The 26,379-nt window shown below is 37.9% G+C and overlaps 1 protein-coding gene across 1 annotated transcript; it reads left to right on the forward strand.

Annotated features, from left to right (window-relative positions):
- The first annotated feature begins 5,182 nt into the window (after positions 1-5,182).
- Positions 5,183-22,463, forward strand: LOC131219321 (14-3-3-like protein GF14 iota). The gene is made up of 7 exons (XM_058214386.1): positions 5,183-5,410; positions 8,401-8,707; positions 19,587-19,674; positions 19,789-19,898; positions 19,989-20,137; positions 21,933-21,982; positions 22,099-22,463. The coding sequence occupies exons 1-7, from the start codon at positions 5,338-5,340 to the stop codon at positions 22,102-22,104; spliced, it is 783 nt and encodes a 260-aa protein (XP_058070369.1). The 5' UTR covers positions 5,183-5,337; the 3' UTR covers positions 22,105-22,463.
- The last annotated feature ends 3,916 nt before the right edge of the window (positions 22,464-26,379 follow it).

Raw genomic sequence — 26,379 nt, forward strand, 5'->3', positions numbered from 1 at the left:
TACAATAAATATCGGTGATCCATAGTACAACATTTATCCATCACACCATTCTTCCATCTCAACATTTTTTTATTATAAAAAGTCATCCATTACAACATTCATCCATTCTAACATTCATCGCATTCATTCGTTACAACATTCTTTCATTATAAAATTCATCTATTCAACATTCTTTCATTCGGCATTTTTTTTTTTCTTCTTTTTTTTTCACGAGATCGCTAATGTGCACCGTGGGATAGCTGATATGCACCGTGGATCACCAATAACATTATGGATCACCGAAAATACTGTGGATTGTCGATACTCGTTGTGGATCAATGATATTAACATGCATTAAATGTGTTGTAGATCGAAACCCCCCAACTTCCGAATGCATATGTTAGATAACGAAAAGATCAACCTCAAGAAGCAAATCGTCGTAATGTAACCGTTGTTCTGCTTATATATGCTTTCTAACCTTTAAGCATCCTCATTCTCATTCTCATCCTTTCAGCTTTATAATCTTTTTGTAGAAAATAATCTATATTGCTATGGCTTCCAATACTGCTCGTAGGGCCGTATCCCCAGTGGTCGGCTAGTGACAGCAGAAAACGAACTTGGGTGGGCTTCGCACAGTTTGTGTTTTCTTTTGTGATTTCTCTCTTTTGGTTAGATTTTATTGTCTTTGTGTCTTACAAGAAGGGATGGAGAGATTATTGCGCATCTTTAAGAACTTCAACCCTTTGAAATTATAAACACTGTGTGGAAAACAACCACCATTTTATAACCGGTTTGAGCCATTTTTACGAGGCCTGACGCTTTTACATTATGGTAACACAACAGCTTCTCACTCATCAAGCTCGTCAGGAACAACTTAGACAAAAGCAAGAAGACAGTAATGCACACCAAGCCACTGTAGATGCCCTCTGCATGGATTATTATAATGCCTATCAATCTATCCAACAACTCTCTAGGCTCAAAAATTGATTAAGACGTTAAATCAAAAGAGAAGGTCGTCTCATAGAATTGAAAGATCGTCTTTGTGAAGTCAAAATTGAGCTTTAATTAACTCAACAAGAAGCACTATTAACAACCAAAACTTTAAAAGAGGTCAAAATAATCTTAACCATTGCATAAGAGTTCCGTGTGACAATACTTATCCTCTACAAATAGGAATAGGTCTAAACAATTTAATGGAGGAAAGTTTTATATAGGATTGCTATAACCATGGCCAATTGCACCTCTCAATATGAGTCAATGCAAAATTGGCCAAATTTAGATATTAAAATCTCTTTTCTTTTATATATGTAGTCTTCCAAACATCTTTTATATATATATATATATATATATATATATATATATATATATATATATATATATATATATATATATATATATATATTTATATATATATATAATCTTTTTAACGAAGAAAACGAATTTTTGACCTTTTTGCTTTATTTAGCATTATACTTTGTTCTTTTTTTCTTTTTTTTTTTTCCGTTGATAGATTTAGCCTAATTAGCTTTGGCCAAACGTACTAATTTTCTTACTCATCTATGGTTATTTTTCACAATGTGGGAATGTATCTTTTGATATATTGGCCATTGATAGCTGATGTACTTATATTTCCTTGAAGATCTTGTAACATGCATGTCCCATCTTATAATACTTTGTGGATGTGATGAATGAATGAATTTTTATAATGGAAGAATATTGAGATGGAAGAATGGTGTAATAGATGAATGTTGTGTTGTGGGTCGCTGATATTCATTTTGGATGACCGATACTCATTGTGGATTACTGATACTCATTGTGGATAGTCGATATTCTCACTATGGATCGCCGATAATCACTATGGGTTGTTGATCCCACAAAACAGCCATAACTCTCTCGTTACATGTCTAATTAGGGTGATCTTTTGCTCGTTGGAAAGATATTTTGATAAAATTTCAAATATATTTGAAATCATTTCATTTGGACACTATTCAATAGCCCAAAAGTGGTCCCAAAACTCATCATGGCTTTGGGTAGCTAATTTCACGAAAACGGTCATAACTCCCTTGTAACATGTCTAGTTGGGATGATCTTATACTTTTTGGAAAGATAATTTGATGAAAATTTTAATGGCTTTAGAATCATCTCATTTAGTCATCATTTGATAGCATAAAAGTGGAGACCAAAGTTCAATATGCTTCGATTAATGCCATGATGAACTTTGGGCTCACTTTTGGAATATCAAATGATATCCAAATAAGATGATTCTGAAGCCATTTAAAAGTTTATCAAATTATCTTTTCAATGAGTAAAAGAGCACCTTAATCAGACATGTAAATAGGGAATTATGGTCGTTTTCATAAATATCGATAATCCACAATAAGTATTGAGGATCCACCATACAACATTTATCTACTGCACCATTCTTCCATTTTAACATTCATCAATTACACAATTCTTCCAATAAAACATTCTTCCATTATAAAAATTCATCTATTATAATATTTACCCATTACAATAATCATCAATTCCAATATTCATCACATTCATCCATTACAACATTCTTCCATTACATTATTCTTCCACATCCTCTTTTCTTTTACAAACTCTCACATTCATATAAAAAAAATAATTATAAAGGGAACCACCATACCCTCATCCCTTTCACAAATTACGACCATTGATACCCACCAACAAAAACAAACACAACACAAAAAAAGATCCTACATTTGACCGTTATAACTTCTATGTCAGAGAGTATGGTCAGAGAACTTAAAAAAAAAAAACATCATTTTCATTCCAGTGAGTGTACTGAGCTTCATTGGAGCTTTGACAGTCGCCGGAGATTGACATAGCTTCGACTCTTGGTGTGGTCTACTTTCGTAAAGAAAAAACAAAGAAGAAAAGAAGAAAAATTCCAAATGACCTTCATGTAGTAGAACCCCCATTAGAACCTATCTGAGATCTTATTTAGAGCCTACTGGCTTGCTGTAAAGCAAATCTAACCCATCCACATGATATGAATTTTAATTTCGTGTCATCAGACAAAAGTTTGAGGGCAGAAATCATCATAGATGGACTACACTGTAGGAATAGTACATAATTAACAGAGAGCATTAATATTATTTTTAGCCATAGAGAGCTTCTCTTGAAAAACAAAAAAATATCATTATATACTCTACGACTGTCTGATTAAAATAAACAAATCAGATTGCCTAATGAGTAGGCCTATCATGATTTAGCAGGACCCACAATTCCCTTTTCGAAAAGTCCTTTCATCTTTCAAGGCAAAGCTACTACCATAAGAAAAGGACAAATGGACATTTTTGTCATGGAAAAAAAAAAAAAAAAAAAAAAACAAAAAATACCCTCCGCCCAAAAAGCTTTGTTTTGTTAAATGGAGGCTAAAGTTTTGATTCCATTATATATTAAAGCCATTGTACTAAAAAACTTCCTAAAATGATATGGCAAGAATATGTGAGCATTTCTCTTCAACTAATTGAATATTTAACTAAATTTATTTTCATATTGACCCTTCATAAAATGTTGTTTTGTGAGCCGTTGATTAAAAGTCTTCAATCTTCAAGCATTGACAATTTTCAAACTAAACACCATCAGAAAACATCCTACCAGATCAACGGTTTGCATCACTGAACAGAACCCGCATCTATCAGATATTTCTTCGAGGTATCTTATTGAAAGTACGTGCGGACAGATTGTAGCAAACCTTCTATAGCCGGGAGCTAATCAGGTGTTACCGGGTAAGACGTTAGTGGCGTTTCCCTGACCGTCCATTAGTTTTTACAGACTATTCCAGGGAATACTCACAAAAAAAATGAAGCATAAATCTCATGTGGGCCACACAAAAGAAAACAGTGGTTATTGAACATGCACCGTTAAAAACAACCTAAGGCCCACTGCAACGTTTATTTGCCATCCAATCTGTTGATATGGTCAGGGAACTGGACGAAGGAAAAATAAAAAATAAAAAATCAAATATCAGCTTATCCAAAACTTTTGTGGCCCTGAGGAGTTTTTATTGTAATTTAATTCGTACCGGCGTGGTCCACTTGAGATTTAGATCTGCCTGGCTTTTTTCTTATCATTCCCTAAGATGATAGGAAGAAATTGATGAACCGTGTAGATATATGACACGTACATCTAGGTGGCCCAACGTTCACGTAAACGCCTACTATCGTTTTACTTGCAGCTAATCCGCGCTCTCTCTGGTCAAACTGAAATTGGGTGCTTTTCATTTTTTTATTTTACTAATTGGAGTGCTTTTCATAAAAGAACATTTGATACTCTGCAAAGTGGGTTAGATGATATGCACGCACTTATTAATTACTTATAAAATTTTAAGTTGCATATAAGTAATTAAATTAAACTGTCCCAATTATGGGTACCTGTTTAGGAGGTGTATGATGAGTGCAAAACCTACTTTTATATGATTATCTGAATACCGGATTGGCACATTTATTGGACGGTTAAAATTAGAAAATATCTAACAGTCCCATTTATTCAAACAAGTGCCCATGAATCATAGAAAGTAATTGTTCAAAAAATATGATTTTAGGGTCGTGACTTGGCACCAATGTGATCCACAACTTAGTCGGTTTAATTTTAGCTAATATATGCAACAGTGATGAATTTAGAAGTGCCTGCGTATCGAGCGTAGTGCTTTTCTAGAGCATCAAATAACTCCCCCTGTAAAAGAGAAATTGATACTCCGGCAGAGTGTGAGGGTTGATACGCAGACGCTTAGAAACTGCGTACGGTAATTCAAATCCAACTGTCCAAATAGTTTCCAGTTTTAGAGGCATCATCAAGCATCTGACTATTGGATTGGTAGGCATTTATTGGACGGTTAAGAGATGAAATATATCCAACGGTCATAGTTCAACAAAAAAGCTTCCATGAATCAGATGTTAAGATGATTCAATCAATCTGATTGGGATCGTTATTTATTGGCTGTAATTTGATATAATGTATTCCAGGCTAACAAGTTCTGAGTGCCTGCGTATTAAGCGTAATAATACACTGCCGGAATATCAAATAACTCCAGAAATGATCGTATAAACAGCCATGAAAAAGAAATGTACGGCTAGGATGAGGCCACTTAAAGATCGAACAAGACTCCAGCAGTTATCATTCAAACGGCGAATCCAGCTATCACATTTCTAGTCTTCCTTCCCCAACTTGCTCGAATCCTAACCACCCGATTTCCTATATAAACACATTTTCTTTCGTCTTTTCAGGATCGTTTACCATTTCTCTCTTTCTCTCTCTTTGCATTTTGTCCTTCATTTTCTTCTTCTCTGTAGAGAATCTCTATCTCTCAAAGGGATTCCGAGTCTTGCAATGTCGACGGAGAAGGAGAGAGAGAACCATGTCTACATGGCGAAGCTTGCCGAGCAAGCCGAGCGGTATGATGGTGAGGCTCTCAGATCTGCATTTCCCTTTCTCTCTGCACTGTTTTCTTCTTCGGTATTGTGATCTTGGGATGTTTTTGCCCTAATCTTGGCTCAGATCGGGCTTTGTACGCCGTGGATTTCCTTTGATATGGTATTCGAGCTCGGTTCTTGATTTTTCTTGGATTTTTTGTTATCTATTTTTGCCCTAGATCGGGGTTTGTTAATCTCTTATATCGTTTTTATATTCCTAATGCTATTTCACTTTTCTTTCATTCGGTGCCTTTTTCTGCTTTTTTTTTTTGTCCTACATTTTGCATTTTGGTCCTAGATTTTCTTTAGGGCTCGTTTGGTACCATGGATTTGAGGGGGTTTGAGGGGATTTCAATTCCCATGATATGTTTGGCACCATAAAGTAACTGGGGGTTTGAGTGGATTTAAAATCTCCTGGTATGTTTGGCACCATAAAATAACTGGGGGTTTCAAATCCAGGCGGTTTCAAATACCCTCAAATAGGGGGTTTGAAATCCAAGGTGAAAGCTTGGATTACATCTAAAATCCTTCCAAGAGTGGCATGTGTGTCACTAGACTATTAATCTATTGGGCACATGGCCCACTAATGATATCCCAAAACAATTTGATTATCAATTGCATCACTATAATTATTTAATACAATGATCCACGCCATCCAAACATTGTCCATGTAAATCAATGGTTAAAAAATCATTGGTTAGTCACTCTGATGTGGTTTTGTGCTTGTGGCCCATCTAAGACTTGGAATTTCATCATTTTCGGGCAAAGTATATATTTCAATGGGCTTGTTGCAACCATTGTGTCAAACATTGCATACGTACACTAATTAGAAATTAAAGTTGATTTAGTAATTAATTTTGAACCCCCGTAAATATACTATGCATAGCTACTTTTGGATTAATTCTGAATCCAGGGTGCCAAACACAATAGGAGTATTTCAATCCAGGGGGTTTCAAATCCATGGGGTTCCAAATCCAGGGGTCCCAAATCCACGCCCCCAAAAAGGCCCTTCGATTAGGTCTTTGATGCTTCTTTTTTCTTAAAACGACATTTTTTTCCTAATCCCACCCTAGATCGGGTCATATCGGGCTTCAATGCCTAGATAGCGTTATTTTCGGAAGTTTTCTGGCCACATGCGGGTGGAGCCCTGCGTATTCACATGTCATACATGTGCTGATCCAAGCTTTCCATCTGGTTGGACACATGTGTAGGTCTTTGGCTTCGAAATCAGGTTGTTTCACTCCCTGAGGTGGGGCCACTAATGGCAAATCAAACGGGTGGATGAAGTTGTTTTCGCTGTTGGTCTTTTACCCGGTGGTGCAACTTTGGAGTGAGCGGGCTTACTTTTGGCCTGAAGATCTAAATAGTGTGGCCCGCCTGATGCAAAGCTATGATCATGCCATGTTGGCATGTATGCTTGCATGTGCATATGCAGGGCTACGGACGTGCTGAGGGCTTAGAAAATGTCAATTATTCATTATACGCTGGTTTCTTCTCATTTGCGGATTGATCTGGAGTATTTTCTGTGATTTTGTCCTAGATCTTGTTTTTTATTCTTTGATTTGCCGTTTAATTCTTATAAAAACTGCAGTTATTCCTAAAACTGTCTCTGCAGTCTTCTTGCTCCATAATTTTTCTACAGTCTACACAGTTTGGTCCTCTTCTTTTTCCTTTTCTGTTTGAGATTGAGTGGGTCTTCCTGTGTTCAATTGTGAACCTTAAGGATGGTGGCGGAGTGGGCCCTTCAAGCCTTGATGTAAGATATTATGGAGGAGGTTGCTTGCACCCGCTTTTATGTGGGGCACACAGAAAGAAAGAAGAATATTTGAAAATAAATCCTCAGCTCAAGTCATTTCTAGAGTGGAATGGTCTTTCATATCTGATGAAGCTTTAGAGGTTCAGTGGAATCTGATTGTATTTGCCATTAGAGGATTATTGACAATTTTTTGGAATCTGCCCATTTTTGCTTGTCCGTGTGTTGCTCCATCGCACCCTCCTGGGTTGCTGGAAGCTCAATGTTGACAAGAGTTCGATGGGTAATCCAGGCCCTCCATTATTGGGGTGTGCTAAAAGATGAGTAAGATTCCATCCAGTTTAGTCTCTGGGCTGTTGGGTTTTTGCTCATGCTATCAAGTTAGGGATGAAGGCTTTTGTTATTCAGTACTGAGCCTCTAATGGTGAAAGGGACTTGGGCTTTCTTTCTTGGAACTTTTTCTTCTTCAATATTTTAAGTCTGTGTTCTGCTACATAGGTAGTGGTTATGATCAGATTGCTAGAGATCAACAGTATTCTTTGATGGATTTCTATATCTTCTTCCCGGTGGACTTCTTAAATAAATTCTTTTGTTTATCAACCAAAAAGGAACTTCCCCTGCATTTTTAGTCGTAAATGTATTCTAGGTTGGATTGTTGATGCATTTGAATCAATAATTTTCCTAAATTTCATGATATTTCTTCATTCTTTCCCCGATCTTGTTTTATTTTTATTTTTTAAATCTTTGATTATGTCATCTTTCATATACCATTTTTTAATATACTTTTCTTCCTTCTTCTTGCTCTTCTTTAGCATCTTTGGCCCAGTTTTCCCTGGTGAGGTTTTTGATGGGTATAGTCTTCAGTTTTTCCTAGACATGTTTCCAGTAGTTTTCTTTTTAATTTTGTGATTTCTGCCTTTTCCCCTAATTCAGACTTTGTTCGGGTTTTTGATGCTTTGCTAGTATCAAGTTTTTGTGACCTTTCCCTAGTTTGGTCCTAGATTATTACATTTTTTTACCACACATATTCCCGGACATTCCTTTCGTTGCTTTCATTGCTCAAATTTGTGAATCTTTTGGCATTGTTCAGTCTGTAACTAAAATGAGGAGAGAGAGAGAGAGAGAGAGAGAGAGAGAGAGAGAGTCTCAATGTGTTTTTAATTAATATGCAATTCTTCATCAACCATAAGAAGACACTTCTTGATTTTGTAATGGTTGATGATCCAGAAATGGTGGAAAGCATGAAGAAAGTAGCAAAACTTGATTTGGAACTGACAGTGGAGGAGAGAAATCTCCTATCTGTCGGTTACAAAAATGTTATTGGTGCTCGACGTGCATCGTGGCGCATCATGTCGTCGATTGAGCAGAAGGAAGAGTCAAAGGGGAATGAGCAAAATGTGAAACTAATCAAGGGTTATCGGCAAAAGGTAGAAGAAGAGCTCTCTAAGATTTGCAATGACATTTTGACCATCATAGACGAGCATCTGATCCCTTCTTCCAGCTCTGGAGAATCAACCGTTTTTTACTACAAGATGTAAGTTGTGTTACTTTAAAACATCGTTGCATTGTTTTTGCATGTCTCATTTTTATTTTATTAAAGAAGATTAAAGCCGGAACAGATACCTAATACAAAGGGTCTCACCTTAGAACACCATCTTTAATACATCAGCTTTGTAGTTTGTTGTTTCACTTTTATTGGGAGAAACTCCTTTGCTTCCCTGTGCTGATTAGTGGGGAAATCATGATATGCTTCTAAGATTTAAGTAAGCTGTTCTTTAGGCTAAATTTCTCTAGATAAAAACCTGGGTTGCCTTTCTTTGTTGGTAAACTTCTGTCAACTTGACCATGGCTTCTTTTGGTTGGAGTGAGTCATGTTGAGTTTGACAAGCTTTCTTTGATGACTATAGGGGACACTGTTTATATTGGTTTGTTCACTATACATGTACTATTTAATTGTGATATGCTGTTATTGTGACTTTCAAGATCATCATCGTCATCCTGGCCTTGCCCCACTAAATTCAAGATCAACTTGCTAGGTTATCTAGTTTGACTTAATCGAGTCAACGAAAGAGCCATGATTTGGTCATGTCACTAAAAGCTTTCTAGAGGAAAAAAAAAGATAAATCAGAAATGGAAAAAGAAGATATAATGAACAAAAGACAATATTGGTGTTCTGGTCCATTGGTTACCATGGACTCAAATAAATTGAGAGTGTGCACTTTGAGTGAGTTGCACCAAATCCTTTTTTTAAAAAAAACTGATGGGATTGAAAGAATGTTAGGCTTCCTTCGGAATTGCACAATGGAGGCTGAGGTTTGTTCCACTTCTTGTTTGCCTAGTCCAAAGAATCACTCTTTCGCTTGATGCACTTTTTAGGGAGACTATTGATTTGGCAAATAATTCTCTGGAAACGGATGGAGTCTCAAGTAGGCCACTAAACTTTGGCCAATCTTTGCTTCTTCCTTGAAATTTCATACTCCATTTGTTCTAATGAAGTTTACCTTATCTGTAAAAAGGGGGTAAGAAAAATTAGTAGACAAGAATCAGTTAGAGCTAACTTCACTTTAGGTTAGGAAAGCTAACATGGAGAAGAAAATGATGGAGTTGTTTTTATTTTTATTTTTAGTTAAAACTATGATGGGAATTTTAAAGTGATTTGTTTTCCTTTTCTTTATTTTTTTAGTTTGTTATACGGATGCATGTGGAAGGGAGACACCCCTTTGGTAGAGTCATTCAATTTGGAGTTGTCTCCGTCTCCCTTCCCAAATGAGAAGGTTTATTGATTGTTATGTGTTAATGGGGAGAGCCAATGTGTACAAATGCCAAGCTTTGAAGGAATCTTAATAATTACAAGTTTTGTGCATGTTGGAACTATATGGCCAAATTGAACAACAAGGTCTCTATTGTTACCAAGTTGAGGATATGAAAGTTTGGAAATGGACTCCAAATGGGAATTCCTTTGCCATATCTTTCTCTAGCTGATATTTACCTTAAAGGAATTTTGATTGTTGTGTCTTGAAATCTGGAAGGCCTTGTATCCCATCAAGAGTATATACCTCTGGTATGCCACGACCACCAAAATTCAAGAACCTTAAGCGATGAAACAAAGCTATCCTCGGTAACTGCGTCCTTTGCAATATCTTAATTGCAACGTTATTAGCTCTATTTGGGGTAATTTCTTCGACTTATTTGGAGCAGCAAGCACCCTAAATGGGTTCCTTAAGGAGCCTTGTCGTGCATTGTCTAGCCCATTTTGTGCATGGAGGAGGCTGCTACGAAAGATGGTCCCTTTGCAGAAGGAACTAATCCCACTTGTTTGATCTTTGGTTTGGATGGCCCATTGGATCGATGGCTTTGATCATTAGATGGAGCCAAATGGATAGAGATATGGGCCTAATCTCCCATTCTTTGTTTCTCTCATTCTTGGAAGGAATTGCTTGCAAATGCTTTTTTTTTTTTTTTTTTCTGAGGATCCTTTCTTCATCCATAGGAATGGAAGAGGGATTAGGAGATATGGTTGATAGGGATTAGGATAAAATCTCATCTCCTATCTCCTTTAATCCCTTTATCTCAGTTGAATTCGAGTGGGGATAACAAGATAGGGGATAAATAGGGTATTAAAAGAGGCAAACTATGTGGGGCCATTCACTATTGGTCGCCTACACATCCAACCTATATCCCTCTCAACCGCATTGTAAGATGAGATGAGTTATACCTCACATATGATGACTCTGGATTGTAGACCTGATGTATACAATATACCTAATATTGTATGTTTTAGGATAAAATCTCATCTCCTATCTCCTTTAATCCCTTTACCTCAGTTGAATTCAAGTGGGGATAACAAGATAGGGGATATACAAATAGGGTATTAAAAGAGGCGGCAAACTATGTGGCCATTCACTATTGGTTGCCTACACATCCAACATATATTCCACTCAACCATGTTGTAAGATGAGATGAGTTATACCCATGGTATGCCAAATCGGTTACGTATCGGCCGATACGTAACGGTAACGGTGCGAACCGTTACCCGTTTCGGGGCCGAAACGGCCGATTCGATCTGTTACGGGCGTAACGGGCCCGAAACGGTAACTTTTTTTTTTTTTTTAGCTCTGTTTTTGCTGTTTTTTTGAAACCTCTTGCTTCCAAACTGTTTCTAACTCCCTCTACTACTAATTTCGACCAACCTTAGCTAGGTATTTAATAGAAAAACACATTATATTATAGATTTTTTTGAATCAAAGCTCGGTGGGCCATTTTTCAAAAATTCGTCAAAAATAGGTATTTATACTTTTTTTAATATATTTTGCTGTTTTAATCATGTCATATGATGTGTTAATCATAGTAGAACATGTTAATGTGCATTTTACAGATTTGGGGTGCCATTTAATAATTTTTTAATATTTTTTTCTATTTACGCATGAATTTTGGCCCCTTTTTTTAAAATTCGAAAAATCAGTTTTTAATGGTTGTTTTGCTGTTTTAATCATGCCATTTGATGTATTAATCATAGTAGAACATGTTAATGTGCATTTTACAGATTTGGGGTGCCATTTTATATTTTTTTAATATTTTTTTCTATTTACGCATTTATTTTGGCCCTTTTTTTGAAAATTCGAAAAACCATTTTTAAATGATTCTTTTGCTGTTTTAATGATGTCATATGATGTGTTAATCATAGTAGAACATGTTAATGTGCATTTTACAGATTTGGGGTTCCATTTTATATATTTTTATATTTTTTTCTATTTACGCATTTATTTTGGCCCTTTTTTGAAAATTCGAAAAATCATTTTTAATGATTCTTTTGCTGTTTTAATGATGCCATGTGATGTGTTAATCATAGTAGAACATGTTAATATGCATTTTACAGATTTGGGGTGCCATTTTATATATTTTTATATTTTTTTCTATTTACGCATTTATTTCGGCCCTTTTTTTGAAAATTCGAAAAATCATTTTTTAATGATTCTTTTGCTGTTTTAATGATGCCATATGATGTGTTAATCATAGTAGAACATGTTAATGTGCATTTTACATATTTGGGGTGCCATTTTATATTTATATTTATATTTTTTTCTATTTACGCATTTATTTCGGCCCTTTTTTTGAAAATTCGAAAAATCATTTTTTAATGATTCTTTTGCTGTTTTAATGATGCCATATGATGTGTTAATCATAGTAGAACATGTTAATGTGCATTTTACATATTTGGGGTGCCATTTTATATTTTTTTTCTATTTACGCATGAATTTTGGCCCTCAAAAATAATTGCAAACACCTAAATGTAAGATATTTTCATATTACATTCATTCTAATATATCTATCATTGATAGTAGATAGTTAGAAAATTAAATATATGAATTTTGTAGTCAAATTCAGGTTATCTGGTTCATAAATTCATCAGACAGTCCGATACAACTTCTCACTAAAGAGTGGACCGTTACACCACCATAAACATGTTCCAATTTATAAATGAATGCATATTTGGAATGCTTAGAATATTCCGGATTTAATCCATATTTTTTCATATTTTTTTGGCAAAAAAAATTTTTTGCTCCGTTACGGGCCGTTACGTCCCCGTATCACCGTTACGCCCCCGTATCCGTATCGGTTTTGGAGGTCACCGTTACGCCAACCGATACCGATACGGGACACCTTGGTTATACCTCACATATGATGACTTTGGATTGTAGACCTGATGCATACAATATACCTAATATTGTATGTTTTACAACGTGGATTTGTTGCCTCGTGGGTGGACCTATTTACCTACCAAATGCTTTGATTCAATTATTGCATTGTGTGAGCCGTCCGTTCTATAGGTGACTCCACGTCCTTAGCTATCTTCTTCTTATGTATAGGATGGGACTGAGCAGTGCTACTTTATTGTATGACAACGAGGGCCCCGAATGGATTGGATTGGACTTTGTTATGCTAAGAAAGCAACTTAGTTGATTTTAAATCTGCTAGGAGTATCGATTTTTTGGTTGGGTGTTTTATGCAAGCGATGTTTTTTGGAAAAAAAAGTGTATGTATTATACTAACACTTTATAAAGGAATTAAAATGATTTGTGTGAAAAATAAGGTTTTCTATATAAACTTGATAGGCTGGAGTGCATATGTTGGCCAATTACACTAGATCGGGAGTCATCAACATTCATTGGGTAGGGAATCACGGTCTGGTGGGCCTTTCGATGGTGAATGACAAATATTCCTTGTCCAATGGGCAAGCCAAGCCAAGCCAAGCTAGTAATGTTGAGGTTCGACAGATTCTTGCTCTTTGTGGAATGGGTGGAAAAATTCCCATTTGCTTGTTCAAGAGGGCCTGGAATCCGATGTCAGATCACTGCCCAATTCTTTTGGAGGTAGAGGTGAAGAGTTGGGGGCTTAAGTTGTTTTGGTTCAAGTTGTCTTGGCTGGAGGCGGATGGGTTTATCTTATAAGAGATTGTTCATCCTTCAATGTCGAAGGATATGCCAAGTTTCAACTTGGTTGAAAGTTGAAATTCATCATCTCTTAGAAGAGGGAGTATTGAAAGATTACTGGAACTGAAGGGCGCGACTATCCCAAGAATATTTGAGTTATCTTAATGAGGAGGAGATCAAATGGAAGTAGCGCTCAGGGGCCACTTGGCTTAAGAAAGGAGATAAACATACTTAGTTTTTTTCATCATATTGCCAACTCACTGGCGAGATGCAAAAAGATTGGCAATATTGTTGTGGAAGGAAGAAGAATTGAAGAAAAAGATCAGGTATGTACATTGGTGGTGGTTGATTTCAAAAAGTCGTCTCACCCTCACGGATGAGGGCTAGGAAAAGCCATTGGTGGATGACTTTGAGATATCGATCACGATTTTGCCTTTTTGGAGATACCATTCTCGAAGGAGGAAGTCAAGGCTGTTGTGGAGTCCTTAGGAAAGGATAAGACCTTGAGTCTTGATGGTTTCTTGTTGGCCTTCTATTATGAATTTTGCGAGGTGGTCAAAGGGGACATCATAAGCTTTATGTCGGAAGTCTATGCGAGGGGTTGTTTGTCGATGGAATGGGGAGCATCGCTTATTGCAATAATCTCGTAGATCACTAGTTTGGAAGATTTCAGGTCAATAAGCTTGATTGGTGGGTCGTACAAGATCCTAGCAAAAATGTTGGCATTAATATTTTGTGTGGTTTTTTCAAAAGATCGTATCTAAGAATCTGGTTCCTTTTGTTCCGAGAAGGCAGATCATCGACAGTGTCCTTATTGCACATGAGTACGTTGATTCATGGTATAAGGAGAGATGAGGGGGTATAGTATAGCATGCGCAACCTAGATTTGGAGAAGTCTTCCGACCACATCAACTGAAAATTCTTGAATCACACGTTAAGGCAGATGGGTTGCGGTTTGAGATGGAGAGGGTGGATTAGGGAGTATTGCTTAGCTCATTTTTGTCTTGGTGAACGGGATCTCCGAAAGGATTCTTTTAAACCTTTGAGGGGAATTCGGCAAGGCAATCCTCTTTGTAGTGGTGCTTGGGGCTTTGGAAAGGATGTCATCTAAAGGGAAAGAGGCATGTCTCTTTTGTGGGTAGGGTGGATAGGGTGAACCCCCCCTGCTTTTCATCTTCAATTCCCCAATGATGCGATTCTCTTTTATGAAGTGGAAAAGGACATGTTGGAAAAGCTAAGAACAACCATCCTTTTTGGAGTTGTTTCAGGCCAAGTTGAATGTTGGCAAGAGCAAGATGCTAGGGGTGTGGATGTCTAGGGAGGGAGGAGGTGGATCGGCTAGTGGGTCTTTTGTTTTCGAGGGGAATCCTTTCCATCGACATACCTTGGTCTTCCATTCTATATTGGGTAGCCGGCAAAGCACGTATAGGATAGTGGTAGAGCGGTTTGAGAGGAAGTTAGTTAAATGGAAGTGTTAGTATTCATCTCTTGGTGGCTGGATAACTCTCATGAAGCCTACCATATCGAATCTTCCGTTGCACTTTGTCTTTGTTCAAATACCCCAAGTTCTTTCCAAGCAAGAAAAGAAGAGGGTTTTTTTTTTTTTGCAGTATGGATCCAGTGAGAGAAAAAGTTCCGCCTCATGGGATGGGAAGATGAGTTACTTCTGTTTGTCTTTTGGTGGGTGATTTGGGGAGGTGGGGATGGAAATAGCAAGTGTTTTCTAAATGTGTCTCTAGTAAGGGAGGGGGGAGGTGTTCTCGAGAGCTGAGTCCTTTATTCTTGTGGGCCTTTTCTATTGAGTTTTTAGTGGACTGCAATTTAGTTTGCTTGCTTTCTTTGTAGTTTGCTCTGCCAACTTAGCGCATTGCTTAATAAAAGTTTGCGTTATGCCGTTACCCTTCCAAAAATAAAATAAAATTAAAAAATGAATAAATATGGTGTGGTCATATGGACTAGGACAAACTTCACAAAGCTTGGGTTATTGAGTGCTAGTAAGAGGTGGTCACATAGTACTCGAACACTTGTAAGAAGGTAACATTGTTCTAGCTAGTCTCACTCCTAATTCTTTTGATAAAGGTTGATGGCTTATTTCTATTTTTATTTTTGGAGACGAGCTATGTGGACAATTAGCATCATGGCCCTCTCACAATGTGGTTGAGTGGGAGGTGTTGGATATAGGCTTGTGGGGCCTGCTTCCGGACAACTACCAGTGGGTGGGCCTCACACAGTTTGCCTCTCCACTCCGTATGCATATCATACATTTTCCTCATTATCCCTATTCAAATTGAAATTTAGATGGAGGGAGGGATTAGAGGGGAGAAGGGAGGAGATTTTGTCCTAATCCCTGTCAATTCTCTCCTAATCCTTCTTTGATTCCTTTAAACTAAGAGGAATTCTTTTGTGGAAAATCATTCATAACTGCTTCTGATAAGAGTGAATATAGATAAAGAGAGTGTGACATATCTTTGTTCACTGGCTCCAATAAGATGATTAGAGCTGTTGATTGTATCCTGTCAACCATTCAAAGCAATGATCAGAGAGGTGGATTAGTTCCTTCTTGCTTATGTAGTGGTTTTGGTGGATCGCTGGAAAGAAGGCCTCACATCTTTGCCTTTGCATAGGTCAACAAGATTTAGATTGTGTGGATTCTTTGGACCCTGTGATTTTTGTTTATCAGGCTTGCCATTGGACTACTGTGCGGCACTTGGAAGGAAATGGAAGAATATTCAAGGATACAGGTGCCAATTGAGGTGAAAGAAATGAAAAAATATTTGAGGATATAGGTGTTGATTGAGGTGATTTTCAAAGAACCTGCATGTGGTGGGTTGGGCTATGGGCAGGTGCAAGTTCAAATGGTTGTTCATATTTGATCAGGCTAAGGAAATGGGTTGGCATTTTTGCTGTTATCACTTTCTTTTTCTTGGTTAGATTTTTTTTTTTGGAGGTTCTGTACGACCATCTCTGTTGCTGCCTTGATTTCCACCAATTATCTTTGGTATCCTTCCATGCTTGAGTTATCTCATCCCAGAGGACCCCACCATTTGTGTGAACCCATCCATTTTGTTCATTAGGGCTATTCATTCCCTGTCTCACATATGTGATTCATGTGATTGCAAACCCAAAAACCGAAGCTTCCTTTTGCTCCGGGCATTCCACCAAACAATTGGCATGCATGCTAGAAACAATGTGCTATTGCATCATCTACACCAATCAATGATTTTGGTTCAATCATGAGGCTTCCTATCTCATCCCCGATGGCATCATACTCAATTCTCTTTCAAATCTGCATAATTACATACAGTCCCATTACAATTCTGTTTCTTCTTTGTTAAGCCTGGGCAATCCATGTTAGACTGGAACATTGTGGGAGACTCATTGTTGCCTCAATTTCCAATTGTCTCCGGTGTCCTTCCACACTTGAACTCCCATCTGATCTGAGAGATCTCCTACTAGTGTGAATTGATCCCCGTTCTTGCCATCAAGGTTTGGATTGAAATACTTGCTTCAAGTGCGTAGAGAGACCTGCATCCTCTTGAGTGAGCATCTCTATTCATAATAATCTCTGTGAAACCAAAGTGCTTGTACCAAACTGGTGCAAACTAAGGTCTGATCAAGATTTACCTGGATCGTGGGTTGCTTTGGTATAGTGGTACTGTGTTACAGGAATGGGTATGCGGTAGCCCCCAATACACAGAACGCTAGTGGTAGTCTCATGTGCATCACTCCAATACATACAGTGTATGCGATGTTGGTTTTATGCATACACTCATATTGCAATTTATATATTAGGTAACATTGGGTCTGATTGTGCAGATCAGTCTAAACCGATGTTCCCAAGAACGCCCACATGCTCGTGTTTTTTCCCCCCCGAAGAAATATGTGATGGGTCGCCATGATTTAGCCCATCCATGGCTGCATGACATCACAAGCTTTCCCTGTTGTCTTTATGACTAAAACTGGCGTCATTGTATAGCCTACTAATATTTGCCCACGTTGATTTTCTATAGAAGATCTCTTTCAACCAACACAAGTTTCTTGATGCAGTCAATCTGGGGTTTGGAAGGGCACTCAATTGCAATTAAATAAGCTTGTATTGGGTATAGGTCCACTGATTCCCCATCACACAAATGAGTAGTTGCAGAGATAAATACCAAATGTCTGCAAGTTTATGCAATTTCCATCAACTAATGGTGAATTTTCTTAAGTAGGAACCATATTCTAGTCCCCAATATTTATTTCTAGCAAGTGCCAATCAAAATCAGCAACCTGGATAAAAAATCCCCCTTAATAAAATACTTTATAACAGACCAGATTCCAGCAGCAGTTCTATAGAAGAAGAGGGAAGCTTCTCAACCATCATAAATCCTAGTGGTTAAAAGCTTCACACGTTTTTTAGGAAAAAAAAAACATAAAACATTAACTAGTCTAATAATTTCTAACATACAGCTGGCAAATGACCTTTATATATGATTTATTGAATAAACCCTAAACCTGTATTAATGTCAACCTTTGATGAGATCTAATCTCTGATTTATTCAGGGGATGAAAGATCTAATCTATGCCTGTATGATTCCTAAGGAAATAAACTTATTCTTAACTTTAATACTAGACATCCACCAGAGTTAATTTTCACCGCCATATAATAAGATTCCTAATAAACTAAATAAATAAAAACCCTGGACAAAAACCACTTGCGGGAGTCCACATACAGATTCATGGGGCTTAGAAATCTTCCCGAGTCTGCCACACCCCTTCGATATACATAAAAAAGATTGGCTGCAGTGTACATGGGGGACCCTCCTATGCTGATGGCAGCATCCTGTTTAGGCTTCCAAACCTGCCAGACAGCCTTCTTCTTGATGCCACTGAAATTTCCCGTTGATGCGGCCATTGGGCTGTATAAGGGGCAGTGTTTGAAGTATCGGTATCGCTACAAGTTTTGTTGGACAGGGATACGGAAACAATATCGATATCACCGATAATATAGCTGATAACTGAAACTGCAGGGAAACGTAGGGAAAACGGTGGAATTTTCAGCGAAGTGTCAAGAGATGTTAAAATGTACATATTTGCATATTTAGAAATTAAAAAAAAAAATTTATAAAAAGAATGTATACATAACAAGTTTCCATTTAATGGGACCCTAAAAGCATGTGTTGTTGTAAGAAATCAGTCCAACTATCCCATCCAACCTATTTAACCAACCTTCCATCTGAGCATCCATCAATTTTGCAAAATATCAACAACACATAATATTTCATCAAAAAATCATCAACAATTGAAAAGAAAATGAAAGATTGTGGTCTCAATATCGTGCATGTTGCGATACCGATAATATCGAGATATTATCAATATTATCGTTGAGAAATTGAACACTACATACAACCATGTGCCCATGAAAAAAATGTGAAATAAATTTTTTTTTTTTTTAATAAACAAAATTTTGTTGAGATAAATACATTGGTGATATTATTGAAATATCATCGATACACTTATGCTATAAGCATTACCTAGAATTTACATAGTCGAAAATATTGGCGATACATTAGCGATATTGATGCATTGGCAAGACAAGCAGCACCTAGAATTTACGTAGTTGAAAATATTGACGATTACATTAGTGATATTGATATGTTGGCGATACTTAGCGATACATTGCTAATACCTGGAATTTCTGATACTACCAACGTTATCGATATCGCTGAGCTGGAGATAAAGATAATATCGGAGATAATTCGAACACTGGTAAGGGGTGCCCTTTGGGGCTTCCCCCCACCCCCGATCAGCCCCCGTTATCTTCCTGAATCTGTGCCTCCATCTCATATCTTCATTTTTCATCATCTTGCATTCAGACATATAGATGGGCTTGTTTGTCAAACCAATTTATTCAAATGTAGTATTTGAGCTGTGAGAAATATAGGAAACACCACTCCAAATAGGTCACTCTACATCGTTTTTCTGATTCTTCTATCATGCCAGGAAGGGCGATTACTACCGCTATCTTGCAGAGTTCAAGATTGACCAAGAAAGGAAAGAAGCAGCTGATCAATCGCTGAAGGGCTACCAGGCAACTACCCATTGGCTTAATACATTTTTACCAAATTATTTATAATAAAAAAAAAAGGTCGATTGTTGATTTCAATGACCACAACTTGTAACCTTTGCTTTGCTATTCTGTTAGGCTGCTTCCAACACTGCAAGCACAGATCTTCCTTCAACCCATCCAATCCGCCTTGGTCTTGCCCTCAACTTCTCAGTTTTCTATTATGAAATAATGAATTCCCCTGAGAGGTAAGTTTTATTTTCCTTTTCTTATTATCTGGTTTTGGATATTGGATGCAGTTTTCTTCTTGAATGAATGATAGGGCTTGAAATTTTCAGGGCTTGCCATCTGGCAAAACAAGCATTTGATGAGGCGATTGCAGAGCTGGACACACTGAGTGAGGAGTCATACAAAGACAGCACTTTGATCATGCAGTTGCTGAGGGACAACCTCACTCTCTGGACTTCAGATTTACCTGAAGATGGAGGTACTGTACAGAAAGAAGAAAAGCTTTGATGGATGTTTCTTGTAATGCATTAATAAGCACAGCAACTGTTTCTGATTAAAAAAACAGCAAATCATTATAACATTACTATCAAAAAAGCAAGTAAAAGATAAGTTTTTTTTTTTTTTTCCCTGGAAAAAAATAAAGAAATATTATTTTACCTGGAGATCTAATGGTACAGGAAGAGACTGCCTTGTGGAGCCTTCCTGTTGTTTGTTCAGTTGGGGGGCCCACACAAATATATGGGAGGGTCCTTTCACTTAAGGCAGTGATCACATCTCAAAGTGGGAAGTGCTACACCTATGTTTGAAGAAGATTGTAAAACCTGTTATAACTACTCCTTCAGCCATATTGATTACTTGTTAGTAATTCAGAAGAATGAAATCAGGATAATTTCACCCACAGAACTGTTGAAGAAGAATCTTTCTTTCATTCGATCCATGTAGAAGAAAACAAGCGATAGAAAAGTTGATACCTATTTTCCTTGTTCAAAAGATCTGTTCCTTCATTAAAAAAAAACGACTTGGTTTTTGTCTCTGAATTTTAGCCTTTTATCTCTTTCGCTGTTACTATCAAATCCACATTATATCTTCAAAAATCCAATCTACTCCTTGGTGGCATTTTAGAAGGATTTATTGATTACAAATGTTTTGTGATTAGTATAACTCACACCCATGATTATTTCATTATGTTTGCTTGGGAGAAGCCCACCTTTTATCTATCAATGTTTTCTTTCCCTTCAATTTATTTATTTTAATTCCAGTTCCAAATTTCATATACGCAAAATTCTTACTAAGGGAATGATACTTTCAGATGGCTTTTCATATATGGAGCTTTACATCAGATCTTGTGATTGAGCCTACACTTTTCTGTTGGGTGGTCAGTTTAACTTGGAAAAAAGTTCACTCTATCGGGACATTCCTAACCATCTGAAAGGAGCACCTCTGCGTGTCATATATGGACTATTGGCAAAATTTCCCCCTGGTAGTCCTTTTACAGGCTTATGACCAGTTCAGTGGTTAGCAGTCCATTTAGAGAGATTTTTGGGCTGGATGATTGATCAGCTGGGGGCACCATATTCCATCTGGTTGATCCTGACATCATGTGGAGGAGCCTGATTACAGGGTTCTGAAAGAAACTCTTTAGGACCATTTGAAAAGTATCATTTTGCTTCTGACTTAGGCGAGCCATACCGCAGACAACAGTTGAGAGTCTATGCCCACCATTGAAACCTTCCTGATTGTTTATAGGGGCCCCCCACTGAGATGTGGTTCACACATCCAGCCAATCCATTGCATGTGTCCCACTTGGATGAGGGGTCGCATCAAATTTTAGGTCATTTCAAAACTCAGGTGGGTGCCACAAAGTGCTTTTAGATGTTTTAGGCATGATGCCACATTGTTTAAGATGGTATGGCCCACCTGAGTTCTGGATATGGCTGATTTTTTACGTATCCCATAACCTAGAGGGGATCCAGGAAATGCACGGTGTGGATGTCTGACAGAACACACATCATGGTGGGGCCCATAGGTTGACCTTATGGTGCCTTTTCCCAACACGTATATATGTACACACACATGTATGTATGTATGTACACCTACCCACCCACCCACTTGAATTTCCAGATATGTTCTTGAAAAGAAAATTGTGGTGACTCAATTTTCTCTTTGACAAAAATGAAGCAGTTTCTTTATGGATTTTAGTTTATCTGCTAAGCACTAAAGCAAATAAGCATATGAGAATTGAAGGGAAGGGCTCTAACATGGCAGTTTTGCAGGAGAAGATGGGTTCAAGGGTGGCGATGAGCCCAAAGCTACTGAACCTGAGGTAGATTGACATTTTGCTGAAATCCCATTATTGTCTTTTCTTTTATTTCCTATCTGGATTTATTTTTTTTTGCCTCCTGTTTTGATCGAAACACTGTTAATTTTTAAACTTTGCAGCACTGACGGGGAAAGGCATGTGAAAGATTGACATGGGTTTTTGTGTTGTGGATGGATTGACGGAGACTCTTTAATTAGCTCTCTCATAATATCCCTCTCATAATATCCAGGTTTTATTTTTTAAAAGCCTAAAGAAGACATTGCTCTTTTTTGGCTCTCTCTCTCCCTCTCCCTTTCTTGTTCTTCCATTCTCTTGTTTTTCTGTTATAATGATGAGGAGATTTTCTTGTTCTTTTTCTTCTTTGTTCTTTCTTTTCATGGGCATGTCTCCTTCCCAAGAGAATTCTCTTCTCCATGTCATGGGTATCTTTTGCGTAATTTTTACACGATAGATGTGACTACCATATATGCATGCTTTTGTTCGATATCGATTCTTTTGCTTCTGCCTGTTGCTGGATGTTGATTTTTCCAAATTTGCGTCATCCTTTTTTGATTTTCATTTAGAAGTTATAATTTAGATTTTGCTTGGGTAATCTGCTGGTATAAAGCGTGTGTTTGGATGGACTATTGAATTGAATTGGAATTACTATTTTAAAAAAAGGGTAAAAATAACTGTAATTTCCACCTTAGCATTCGTCAAGTATCTGTGCACCAAACTCTCTGATTATGATACGCCCTAATGTCTTGATTATTAGTGTTGCATTTTGAGGTTACCAGCCATTGAATGCTATGGTTGGTTCAACCACTAAATTTTGGGCCGACTTTCAAGTGATGGTTCTGATATCTGCGCATGCACGTCTGCAGTCAGGATGTTTCAAGAGTCCACAAAGGTCTCTGCAAGTTGCATGTTTTAGCTTTGCAATTTTCAGTTTTGCAAACTTCCAAAGCAGCTCTGTCTCTGCTTGGCATCCTTCGTGCAACAAGCTATAGTCTATACAAGCAGCTGCCCCCCAAATGTTGGTGCATTGGAGAATGGGTGAAAACACTTTGGGTACTTGTGCTTGGGGGTTACAGTAACTCGCATAATATCCTCCATGCCATCCATCAAGTAAACACCCCCTCTCATTGGGTCTTGATCCCAAAGTGGTTCCTGGTTAAGTTCGGTTAGACAGTTGTATTTCTCAGGCTACCATGCGAAAAATGACACTGATGTTTGTTATAGCTGTCCATTTTCCAAGCCATGGATGGGATGGCTACATATCATAAGCAATCCATGATGGTCTCTAACAAATAGGTTATATTGGACGCGGATTGCGTCCTACCCCCGGCCCATCTCTGGCCACGAACGGGCAGCTCTGTGGGCGGGCCACTGTGATGTATCTGCTTATTCACGCTGTCCGCCCCTTCTCTCAGATCATTTTAAGTTACGTGCACAAAAAATGAGGCGGTTCCAACGCTCAAGTGGGCGACACCAAATAATAAGCTTGCGTTGCATTAAATGCAAGATTTATCTGTGGTGTGGTCCAACTGATCGTTGAATCTGCCTCATTTTTTGGTATGATCCACCTAATAATTGGATCTGCTTCATTTTTTGGGATGATGCCCTGAGATGATATGGAAAAACGGATCGATGGCGTGGATGCACGAAACATACATCAAGGTGGGCCCCATGGTAAGGGCGGCACCATCTTGGGTGAGCCCGGGGTGACTCACCTAATCCTCTCCCTTCCTAGTCCTTTTGAGGTTGAGTTGGAGCATGTTACTGGTATACTCTCTCGCTAGAGAGAGGCCGTTAAAGCAAACGGTGGTGGAGAGTCCGGTGATGGGTTGGCTTCTCCACCGCCAATCCAACAATACGAATTGAGCTCTGGTTCCTCTCCCCTCACTCTCAAGCAATGGAAACGCCCCATCGATAGGACGGTGAGGAGTAGAAAACCAGAGGCTGGTGACTGAATCTTCTTCACTGTAGCTTCCAGCGCCGGGCAATAATGGAAGAAGAGTTGCGGGCATCTCCATGGCTCAAGCATCAGCAGGCGGCAATGTCGAAATAGCTGATCTTAAAACTTGATCCAACGGCAAAAATAAAAATAAAAAAAAAACCTCATCTTCATACCTCTTCTTCCCCTCTCCGATTAATCAATGGCAGCAGAGGGCATTGCTGCTAGCAGTTGCGGTATCTGAACCCGCAATCGCTGCCGCAAGATGGATAGCAAAGACAAATCTTCAAACATGGCCACTACAACCGGCAGCCGAAACTTTTAGTGGTCCTTTCTATCGGTTGGCTGATGTGAATAGAATCGGAGAAGTTAAAGAAACCGGCTATTTAAAACCCATTGAGGAAGGGAAGTGTTTTAGGCTTAGAAGTTGAGCTTTTATGTATCTATTGCTGAGCCTGGTAGTTTTCTGGACCAGATGGTGGGGCATAGACCCAGTTCATCTTTGTGGCAAAAAAAAGAGTTATTGGGCCCAAATCTAAATTCTGGGCCCATCAGATTATCCCATGAGATTCATCAATTTCCACTTGCATATGGGTAGTGATTTCTCATTTAAGGACTATATTACGCTACTTGTGTTTGATTTGCTCCTCCGCTGCATGATCTAAAGGTCCATAATCAAAGGGTCCTAATTTCATGCGAAAATGATTTTATATGTTTGGGTCATGGGGACTACGAGTTAGTCCATTATATTTAAGTTTAGTGCACAAATATTAATAACAATAGTTAGTCCATTAATTTTTATTTTTTGGAAGGAAACTTAGATTTATTGCGTGATGAGAGAATCACAGAAGTGGATTGCATTTTGAGTACCTTAGCAGCGTATAGCATATTAAGTAAACTCTATGGGGCCCACTGTCAATGTATGTGTTATCCATGCCGTCCATATCATTTTAAGGCATGAGCCCAAAACTGAAGCATATCCATAGTTCAAGTGGATCACATCACAAGAAATAAAGGGGATAATGACATCCACAATTGAAACCTCCCTAGAGCCCACAATGATGTTTATTGGACCCGAATACGAAATTGCATGTAGGAGAAAACCCAAGAACAAGTCGCAAACAGGAGATAGAGCACCATAACTTTGTTAAAATTGCATTGTCCAAATCAGTTGTTTCTTCACGACTCTATCTCTCTGAATTTTTACCTCTTTTTTTTGCCTAAGGAGCTACCAAACATGGTAGTTGTCAACTCATTACAGATTTCTTTTGAACGTAAAGTGTAAGGTAAACATTTATTGTTGAATCAAGTGGAAATCATTATAATTTCTTACAACTTTCGTTTGGTCCGTGGGATTAAATGGCATGGAATTGTATTGGATGGGATTAACACCATCATTGCACAATGATAGCATGTCATACCATGGTATTTTGGCCATCCAATTCCCATGTTTGGGATATAATTCTTACTATGGAAAAATCACTAGGTTAAACAAAACCCAGTTTGGTGCACCATAGAATTGAAATGGACGAACCAAATTCACAACAAATGTCTCACTTGTACACATATATAACTAGAATGTCATGTGTAAAGGGTGTGTGTAGATGGATAACATGGATAAAACACACACATCAATGTGGGGCCCACATGTAGTGGATTTCAAAATCCACCGGAAATCCCACATGGGACTAAACGCAATTCCATCCCATATAATCTCAACCCTTCTTGTCCTTCTAAAACGTAGGAAGGAATTTGCACGGGACGAAATGCCATTCCATCCCACCTAATCCCATCTAAGCCCACATACCAAACATGCCCTAAGGGGGTGTTTGGCGCATGGAATTAAGTGGGATGGAATTGATATTTTACAATGATGACATGGTGTCATGGTTTGTCTGCAAATCCCATAGTTTTGTAAATACTGTATGTTATATTTGGATTGTAAGAATTGAAAAGTTAAATCATAGGATTCATCTGAAATCACGTTTGGATTGATAGATGAGATCAGCAAATCCCACCGTCCACTTGTTGACACTATTTGGAAATGTTGCAAGCTTTCTTATTGTATTAATTTCAACAAGTTATTTGGCCCACACTGTGATGTATGTGTTATACCACACCGTCCATCCATTTTTCGTGATTGTTTTATAGCATGGGTCAAAAAATAAAGAAAATCAAAAGCTTACATGGACCACATTAAAAAGTAGTAGAGATAATGACGTTGACAGTTGAAACCTTCTTAGGGCCCACCGTGATGTATTTTTAATTATCGAACTTGTTCATAAGATCAGATAGACTTGGACGAAGGGAAAACACAAATATCAGCTTGATCCAAAACTTCTGTGACCTTCAAGAACTTTTCAACAGTAGGCGTTCAATATACATTGCTTTATGTGGTGTGGTCATTGTGAGCATTTGATCTGCCTGATTTTTTGGCTCATGCCCTAAAATGATCTTGAAAAAT

Source organism: Magnolia sinica, chromosome 11 (assembly GCF_029962835.1).
Source record: "Magnolia sinica isolate HGM2019 chromosome 11, MsV1, whole genome shotgun sequence".
In the NCBI taxonomy this organism is placed as follows: domain Eukaryota; kingdom Viridiplantae; phylum Streptophyta; class Magnoliopsida; order Magnoliales; family Magnoliaceae; genus Magnolia; species Magnolia sinica.